The 11,102-nt window shown below is 26.7% G+C and overlaps 1 protein-coding gene across 1 annotated transcript in view; it reads left to right on the top strand.

The window, feature by feature from the left end:
* LOC145256254 (homeobox protein unc-42-like) overlaps window positions 1-10,690 on the top strand; it is a 61,231-nt gene extending 50,541 nt beyond the window's left edge. Inside the window, exon 3 of the mRNA XM_080114912.1 lies at window positions 10,074-10,690. Within this exon, the coding sequence (XP_079971038.1) occupies window positions 10,074-10,175 (102 nt within the window). The 3' untranslated portion in view covers window positions 10,176-10,690. The remainder of the gene's footprint in view (window positions 1-10,073) is intronic.
* The last annotated feature ends 412 nt before the right edge of the window (window positions 10,691-11,102 follow it).

Genomic DNA, 11,102 nt, shown 5'->3' with positions numbered 1-11,102 from the left:
ATGTATCGTCACTTTGTAATTAGTTACGCATGCGCGCAGGGCTAACCGGATGTATGTGTATATATGAGTGACAAACGAAATGGATTACATTTTCAAATGGCGGCTGGATGTATAGAACAGTACGACTGTTAATTTATTATTTTCCCCCTTTTTTAGAGAAGAATCTTTAATAATAAATTATAGCCAGAGAAAGAGCGAGAGAGAGAGAGAGAGGGAGAGAGAGAGAGAGAGAGACGTTGGAAGACGCAAGATGTCTCCGAATAGCATCGCATATCTTGAGCGTTGACAAGTTGACCTAGTATAGAATTTACTACAATATGGAACCAATAATTATATATAGTAGATTAGAACATATTTCATATGTATATATATATATATATATATATATATATATATATATATATATATATATACAACCAATCAACGTCGCAGCCCACAAGAGCCATGACAGCCAACAAACCGGAAGTCCAATACTCTAGTTTAGCCCCCACATTCTGAAAAATTATATATATATATATATATATATATATATATATATATATATATATATATATATATATATATATATATATTCATCCAGTGGGAATATTGCAAAAAAGACGAAACGTTGATGAACACATAACTTGGTTGGTTGCTTTTTTATTTCTCCTCTCTCTCTCTCTCTCTCTCTCTCTCTCTCTCTCTCTCTCTCTCTCTCTCTCTCTCTGAATATATATATATATATATATATAATTATCTTAATACCTATAGACACTAACATTTCATGCTTCCGCAATCATCCGTGCATGGAGGTGACGATTGCTACTCGTCGAGGTATTCCAACCCAGCCTCAAAGCCACCGTGGACTCCATTCGCAAGGAACGTTACCCTTAGGCCACCATCAACCGCCACGGGAATTTAAGAGAAAGTAATATTTATAAAGCCAGATACAAGCTAAATGTTATTGAGACATATGGGAAATTCATGCCCCGATCGAAAATAAATCGTCTGATCTTTTTACCGATACCAATTTTGTCATTGCTTGAAGTGTGTATCAAAAGTTTTTAGCAGACATAAAAACACATACACAAACACGCAAACGCACACACAAACACGCAAACACACAGAAATCTGAATACTATGTTATTTTGAATTTTTAGTTAGTGGTTTTAGTATCATTATATCATTTTAATCTTCATAAAGCGACATAAGTAGTGAAAAACTGTTTTGTTTATGAAATTGATTTTACTTGTTCTAGGATGACCGTTCAATGACAATGCTTAATATATGGTAAAGCATTGATAGATTTAAGTTTGAAGAATCAACAACATGTCATAGCAATTGACTTGTAGTTAAACAAAAACAAAACTGACAGCAACTCTGTGCCATTGATCCTCTTGAATTGGAAGCCATGTTTAATTTCAAGAGTTTCCAATGAGTAGTTATTCTATAGAAGTTCTAGAGATGAAGAACTCTCAGTGAGCAGCTGTTCTGTGCTCGTTCTGGACTTTATGATTTTGCAGGCAAAGAGCAAAAGATCCTTGTGTTGACACGAAAAAAAATTTGTGCTGGAATGCTAAGATTTAATTTTTATGGAGCAATTCTGGTTTCTGATTGGTTGATAGCAGAACGTGGATTCATTTGATTCGTCAATTCCTATCAGCAATGTTTATAAATAGAATCTCCCAAAAAAACACCTTAGACATTCGAGGATAATGTCTAGCAGGCATTCAAGTTTTTTTTTTCCTCTGTGTGTGTGTGTGTGTGTGTGTGTGTGGACAAGATTTTTCTTTAATACACGTTTGCTTAAACAATTTTTTCGTTTTACGCGCCAACAATTTAATGTTGTGCTTCAGCGTGCATAAAAAACTCGCCATATTTGCAAACGCTTTTGACTCTCATGAATCATCGTCAGGCGGCTGATGTGGTTACAAAATGAAAACTGGTTAATTCAAAGTTGATCACAAACATCTTAAAACAATTTTAATATACCCTTCCCACGCCTCTTATCGTGCTTGTGTGATTCTGGATTAGCATGCTCACATACCGACGGCCAAGACCATGTAAAAGTGATTCGCAATTGTATTCTGGATATCGCTCGCTCTGAGGCTTGGATATTCTACTTCCAGAAAAGTATTACTTACAACTGAATTTTATCTAGTACTTTATCCGTTACGTCACCGATCATTACGCGCCTAGAAACTTCCTCATTTAGTAGAACTCTTACAATAACTCATCAAGGGTAAATATCGCACCAGGTATCGAACGTATGTTAAGACCTTGTGAACGCGCTAATATCCTGGCAATATTTCGTCTTTTTTTTTTTAAACTAAGCAAATGGAGTAGTTTAGATCTCCGTTGCTTTTTATTTTATTTTATTCTATTTAATTCTATTTTATTTTATTATTCTATTTTATTTCATTTTATTTTATTCTATTTTATTTCATTTTATTTTATTTTATTTTATTTCATTTTATTTTATTTTATTTTAGTCTATTTTATTCTGTTTTATTCTGTTTTATTTAATTTCATTTTATTTTATTTTATTTCATTTTATTCTATTTTATTTTATTTTATTTTATTTCATTTTATTTTATTTTATTCTATTTTATTTCATTTTATTTTATTTTATTTTATTTTATTCTATTTTATTTTAGTCCATTTTATTCTGTTTTATTTCATTTCATTTTATTTTATTTTATTTTATTCTATTTTATTTCATTTTATTTTATATCATTTTATTTTATTTTATTCTATTTTATTTCATTTGATTTTATTTTATTCTATTCTATTTTATTTTATTTTTATTTATTTTATTCTATTTTATTTCATTTCATTTTATTCTATTTTATTTTAGTCTATTTTATTCTGTTTTATTTCATTTCATTTTATTTTATTTTATTTTATTTTATTTCATTTTATTCTATTTTATTTCATTTTATTTTATTTCATTTTATTTTATTTTATTCTATTTTATTTCATTTAATTTTATTTTATTTTATTCTATTTTATTTTATTTTTATTTATTTTATTCTATTTTATTTCATTTTATTTCATTTTATTTTATTCTATTTTATTTCATTTTATTTTATTTTATTTGATTTGATTTGATTTCTTTTTATTTTATTTTATTCTATTTAATTCTATTTCATTTTATGCGATTTAATTCTATTTTATTTTATTTATTCTATTTTATTTCTCTTTATTTTATTTCATTTTATTTTATTTCATTTTATTTTATTTCATTTTATTTTATTATATTCTATTTTATTTCATTATATTTTATTCTATTTTATTTTATTTTATTTCATTTTATTTTATTTTATTTCATTTTATTTTATTTTATTCTATTTTATTTTATTTTATTCTATTCTATTTTATTCTATTCTATTCTATTCTATTTTGCAATCGAAAGCAGTTTAATTCAAAGGATAAAATGAATAAATAAAAAGTAAAATAAAAGATTGCGATGTTAATGGCTGGATGAGCGACAATCAAATGCAAATATGAGATCGTAAGACAAAACATAATGATGAAGAAGCGGAAATTGGTTTTTAAAATGGTTAAATAGTCTTCATTGGAAATGATGCTGATGGAGAGAAACTATTGTTTTCCGTTTTTGTTGCTCGATTCTTACTTATTTAGCTGGTCTTCTTTTTTGTTTTTGTTTTGTCCTACGTTCTTATATGTATTTCAGTGTTTTCAACTCCTCCCACTTCTCATTCACACACACACACACACACACACACACACACATATATATATATATATATATATGTATATATATATAGGCTTATATGTAATATACTGAGTTCGTGTAATTCAGTAAATTTGCATATACCAATAGGTTTTAAGTCAAAAATGGTTGACTTAAGGATTAAGCTACAAAATTATCACATTTCATAATTGAACATTAATATATTGTGTGTGCAAAATCAAGACTTCAAGACAAGGTGTTGATGGCAACAACACCTTGTCTTGAAGTCTTGATTTTGCACACACAGTATATATATATATATATATATATATATATATATATATATATATATATATATGTATATATATATATATATATATATATATATATATATATGTATATATATATATAAGCTGAACATATATATATATATATATATATATATATATATATATATATATATATATATATATATATATAAGCTGAACGTGTGTGTGTGTCTGGTCACGAATAGGCTCCTATATGGTTGATTATTATAGGAAACTAATCACATATAAGGATAGAAGATTATCGAGACACAGGAATGGGTATGTTTGATCTGGCATAATAATGATTCATTAAAATTGTGGGGTCTGCGTACGCGCCTGGTCCACAATGTATGGAAATAAAAAAATTAAAAATTGAAAAAAAAGGTTTTTAATATAGATCCACAGAATATTGTGATAAGTGTTTCAGTGTGAACAGGTATGGTATAATAAATTATGGGGTTTATCTATTTTATTTTTACTTTCATCATATTTTGCTTTGGGTTTGATACCCCCAAACTCGAAGCTATCTCTTTACAAGCCTTCTTTCTGTAGGCTATTTTTGAACCCAGTCAGCGACGGGTACTTTTGCTAGTATATATATATATATATATATATATATATATATATATATATAATACAAACAAAATCTCATTCCGCATTTTCTTTACTCCTCTCCTCTGATAAGAAGAAAATTATTTCCTTTGAAACTCAGCGGATTAAGGACAATCCATTTTATTTGTGTTTCCTTTCTGAAGAAATGAATATATTTAACTCTTGTTAAAGTGTTTTTTAAACCTAGTTTATTAAATTCTTGTAATTACATATATAAATATATATATGAAAATATATACGTATGAAAATGGATACATATGAATATATACATATATGAATATATATACATATGAAAATATATACATATGAAATATATATGAATATATATATATATATATATACATATGAATATATATATATATATGAATATATATATATTCATATGAATATATATATATATATATATATATATGAATAAAAATATCAAAATGGGTGTTTCTAAAGGGATTTAAAAAATACTTGTAAGTCATCTTATTAAAGCATGCTATTTTCAAATAGGAAATAAAATATTACTCCAAACGATAGGTATCCCAATGGGATTTGATCCTTCACCATTTTGGGCAAATTTGTATTTACATAGACTCGAGTATATATACATATATATGTCATCACTATTAAAAACTGATATATCTAAAACATATAACTTTCATGGGTATAGGAGATTTATAGATGACCTTATATGTATAAACGATAATGATGAATTCGAAAAAAATAAACATCTTATATATCCAAACGAATTAAAATTGAATTGTGAACATAGAGGACAACAGGCTACATTTTTGGATTTAGATATAAAAATTGAGGATGGGATTTTTCTTTAAAAAATATATGATAAAAGGAACGCCTTCTCCTTTAAAATAGTACTATGCCGCATAAAGATAGCACCTGCCCTGTTTTTATGTTTTATGGAACCATTATGTCAGAGTTTTTGAGAATAGCTCGCGTTTCTTTAAAATTAACAGATTTTATACCACCAGTTTCTAACTTATATTTAAACAGTTAAATAAAGCATTTGTTCGATATCCTGATGCTTTTGAATCGTTTAAGATTAACCAGACTATATTAATAAAGGAAATCCAAAACTATATTAGCAATGTATAAAATGTATTTATAATTACATGTAATAAAATTATAATAATATTAAAAAAAGAAAAAAATTGTATATATGTAAAAATATTTTTAACCTTTATATATCTTATTTTAAATAAATAAAAATGTAAATATACTAAATACAAATCATGGGGGTGATAAGTAGTCAAATGGATTAATCCGTAATCTTATAAATACAAGACTGAAAAATTAAAAATCAAAAAATATATCCATTTTAAATGTGGAAATTCATGAATCACACTGGTAAGAAATTCATTTTTATAGCATGAAAAGGTTAGTAACTGCAATTAAGAATAGAAAATTGGATCAAATGTTTGTAACATATCTTCTTCCTAAGATTAAGGGTGGTGGTGTTTGATCAACACTGCTGGGGAGCCATGATGTAATATACTGTTTTGTTTTTAAATCCCCGAAACAGTGTTTCATGGTAAACAACTGATGATCCCTTGAAAAATAAATTATTGGTACTATAGTAAATTCGAGAGCGAGTTGATGCAGTGATTGCAGGTGTTTAAATAACTTACTGACTGAATGGTTTTCTAACGAATGATAAAAAATATTTTTTTGTATAGTTTTAAAGGTTGAAAACTTCGAAGACTATATATATATATATATATATATATATTCATATATCTATATATATGAATATATAGATATATGAATATATGAATATATATATATGAATATATGAGTATATATATATCAATATATATATATATCAATATGTATGTATATATATATTCATATGAATATATATATATATATATATTCATATGAATATATATATATATATATATATATATATATATATATATATATATATATATAAACTTCAGGAGAAGGATTTATTCCATTATGATTGGTAGATACAAATTGAATACGTTTCAAGTATATATAGGTTAATCATTTACTTGAAACGTACTAGGTTTGTATATACCAATCGTAATTGATTAAAACATCTTTCTTTTAAATAAAGACTTTTCTATAAAAAAAAAACGATCTTTGCTTATATAAATTTTGTAAATTTTTTAAAAAATCTAAGCTCAATGAATGCATTTTTATTGGGTTCCAGAGCATATATAGTGCAGTCGCAATACGAAACAATTTTATAATGGATTCTTCTTGAAAAATAATAAATAACTTATAGTCCTTTTATAGTGTTACAAAGAAAAGCAAAACGCCAAAATAAAGTAACAACATGTATTGCAACAACCTAAGTTGGGCCACGGGATATCGGCTCACACCTTATGGCTTAATCTTCCGATATTCAGTGGGATCGGAATAGTCTATCAGTAGGTAACATAGGTTATTTTCGACGCTATAGAAAATTTTTCCACAGTTGAATGGTTCAGGGTCGCCTGAAGAAATCTCATTGACTGAAACAGATGGCTGTTAGTAGCGACCAAATGTAACTGTTTACCTTCAAATAAATGATAAAAAATATTTTGCTCTTGTAATCGAGTACTATCTAATAACCCCGTTGTGTTTATTAGTCCCTCTTTTGATCATCTCATGCCTGGATATATAAATATATATATATATATATATATATATATATATATATATATATATATATATATATATATATATATACTTCATTTAAGCACATAAATTAATATACGAAAGTATAAATTTATGCGTAAACTTTAAGTATTTACTTCAACAGTGTTCAATACGTAGGTAGAACTAGGCAGTAAATTATAAAATATATGTGGCGATTAAGCTATATATATATTAGCATGTTTATTTATACAAATATTATTGGCTACCTATATGCATACATGTATATTTTTTTTACAATGAAACTAGATTTGAAATAGGTATTCTTTTATACAAATGTCTCTCTTATTTGAAAGGGAATCGGAAGTTATATTTTAAAAAAGAACAGAACAAATAGAAGATAGAGAACGCTACTTTTCTAAAGAAATCGGGGCAGAAACGTAGTCAATACTATTTATATATCTAGAAAAGTGAGAATGTATTTGTGTGTGTATGCGTGTGTGTGTGTGCGTGCGTGTGTACACTTCTCAACCTATATACTAAACGAATTTTTGATCTACTAAATTGATATTTTATATATAGGGTACTCAGGAAAACAAGGGCTCCTAAGGGGTACAAAATTAGCAAATTGGTACGTTGGGGTTTGTCGGATTTTTATCCGTTTGCTAACGAATGCGCATGCATGAATGATTCACATGACAGATTCATTATGTTAAGAATAAGTAGGTTTGAAAACACTTTTTAAAGATATTATCAAGCTGGCCTAATTATTATCGTGCTTGGCTTACAATCGTTAGGTTTTAGTTTCGATCTCAGTATTCAGTAATTTGTCTTACTTACTTACAAGAAGTGAACTGTTTAGAAAAAAACATGATGCTCGCATGCACATATCTTAGTTTCTTTCCGTTTTTTTTATTTATATTTTTAACTAAAGCGAATTTAATGTTATGTTTAATACTTACGGTGTTTCTGTTTATAATAAATAAGAACTCTGCATTAATTAAAATATAATATTAGCTTGATGCAAAAATAATGTCGCTTTTTTTTAATGTATAGTTGACCGTCAAAAGTTATTTTTGCACCAACCTAATATTATGCATATTTTACGACCGGGCAACGCCAGGCGGCCTGCTAGTATACCATAATTATACTCTGCTTATATATATATATATATATATATATATATATATATATATATATATATATGTATATGTATGTATATATATATATATATATATATATATATATATATATATATATATATATATATATACGGGTGGGTGGGTGGGTGTGTGCGTGTGGCGCGTGTGTGTGTGTGTGTGAAAGTGTTTCTTTTTTTTTCTTTATTTAGTTTGTATTTAATTAGAATTAAGAACAATATTAATTAGAACAAGATGGCGGAAAGCGTCATTTGCTGAATCGTTCGTACGATTTGGTGGCCATTTTGATTTGTGACATAAAAATAAAGTGTGAGAACATATATTAAAAATAATCTGAAGCAACAAAATATAAATAAATGGAGGAAGCGATTTAAGATACAAACTTTAAAGAAATAATTTCCATTTATTGCGAAACTCGCTCGTCTAAAACGGAAGACAGAAAGAAGATTCAAATAAATACAAATTGACAGCTAGGGACAAAAATGAACGGCGAGAAATAAATTTTTATATATTTTTAAAATGACTATGTCTCTGTGTGTGTGTGTGTGTGTGTGTGTGTGTGTGTGTGTGTGTGTGTGTGTGTGTGTGTGTGTGTGTGTGTGTGTGTGTGCCAAACTATATATACATTCATGACAATATATATATATTCATGACAATATATATATATATATATATATATATATATATATATATATATATATATATATATATATATATTCATGACAATATTTTACCGTAATTTTCCTCGATTTAGCTTTGTTGGGAGAGGAAATGGTGAGCTAGCCTTTATTTTCATGTTTGTATATCATCCTGTTGATTGGTCTATATTTAGCCATAATTAAATTTTCGACCCCAAAAAGAATTTATATATATATATGTATATATATATATATATATATATATATATATATATATATATATATATATATATATATATATATATATATATAAAGATGATGAACAGAAGGAATGTCACTAAATTTCAAAGGGGTATTAATTGAAAAATGAAGATTGTATTTTTTTAAATATCTAATTTAAATATTTAATTTTTCACTATAAAAATCTTTAAAAAAAACTCCCAACCTATATACTCAATGAATTTTTGATCTACAGACTTGAAATTTGGTATACAGGGTAGTCAGACATGTGGAAAACATTTTAGTCTACATTAATTCGAAAAAAGGCTGTTAAGGGGTGATAATTTAAAAATTGGTACTTAGAAGTTATCGGATTTTATCTGTGAAGTGTTTTACGACTGCGCATGCGCGAATCGTTCACGTGACAACTTCCTCATGTTAAGAATAAGTAGATTTTAAAATACTTTTTTAAGATCGTGGCAAATGATGGTTATCGTACTGTAATCACTGTTCTTAGCTTTTAGTTTCGGTCTCAGTTCGAGTGTTCTTTTTTGTTTTTTCTTTACTTACAAGACTTGTTTTACTTCATTTTTGTAAGTAATTTAATGCTATGTTTAATACCGGGACATGCCGTGTACATCTGCTAGTTAACGATAAAGTCGAATCAAAATTAAAGTGAAGTTAAGAGCAAAATAATGTTAAGATAAAATTTATTCATTCAAAAATGCGTTAAATCCATTTTATTCAAACATTTTTCTCTTTTAATACGACATTTTAAGGTTTTTGTTTTATTTGTTTATATATTTTTATCACTATTTTTATTTTTTTTTTATTTTTTGCTTTTGCCTAGGAGAATCACGAAGACGACTGGTACAATAAAAGCCTGACTGCTCTACGCATGAACAATACTCATCCGGGTTTGTCAAACTCCGTACTTCAATACCAGGCCTAAGAGAAGCCGATTTTCAACCACCCGACACTATAGAAAGTACTGACCGGTATTCTCGTTGCCGCCACAACTACCACTAACACAACAACTACCACAACTACTACTACAAACATAAATTCCAGTACTGATACTACTTCTATCACCGTCATCATTTTTCGGCGTCTCCATCTCATGCAACGTCAACGCTCGGAAGCCATTTTGAAAAACACCCCTTTCAAAGACGCCATTTTGTTTTTTGTTTTTGTTTTTCTTTTTCTTTAACCGACATTACTACGAATCTGTTTATATATATGTTTGTCAATAACAGGACAAAAGATATATATATATATATATATATATATATATATATATATATATATATATATATATATATATATATATATATCATAGTTCATGTGTCACAGTCTATGTACAATGAAGGACAAAAAATGAACTTAATGGATTCTTGACCCCGTCTACCAAGAACAAAAAAAAAACAAAAAAATTATTAAAATTCGCCAACGACAAAAAATAATGAATGCCAAAATAAATTTTCTTTAAGATTTTTTTTAATTCTGTTTCTTTTTTTTTAATCCTGTCTCTCTTTTTTTATTTTTTAATTCTGTCTCTTTTTTTATTTTTTTTTAATCCTGTCTCTCTTTTTTTATTTTTTAATCCTGTCTCTTCTTTTTTTTAATCCTGTCTCTCTTTTTTTATTTTTTAATCCTGTCTCTCTTTTTTTATTTTTTAATTCTGTCTCTCTTTTTTTTAATCCTGTCTCTCTTTTTTTATTTTTTAATTCTGTCTCTCTTTTTTTAAAATTCTGTCTCTCTTTTTTTATTTTTTTATTCTGTCTCTCTTTTTTTAATCCTGTCTCTCTTTTTTTTATTTTTTAATTCTGTCTCTCTTTTTTTTATTCTGTCTCTTTTTTTTAAAATTCTGTCTCTTTTT

Source organism: Euprymna scolopes, chromosome 32 (assembly GCF_053919585.1).
Source record: "Euprymna scolopes isolate OS-2025 chromosome 32, ASM5391958v1, whole genome shotgun sequence".
Taxonomy (NCBI): Eukaryota; Metazoa; Mollusca; class Cephalopoda; order Sepiida; family Sepiolidae; genus Euprymna; species Euprymna scolopes.
The sequence above is the reverse complement of the archived record's forward strand: the minus strand, read 5'-3'. Positions and strand labels throughout refer to the sequence as shown.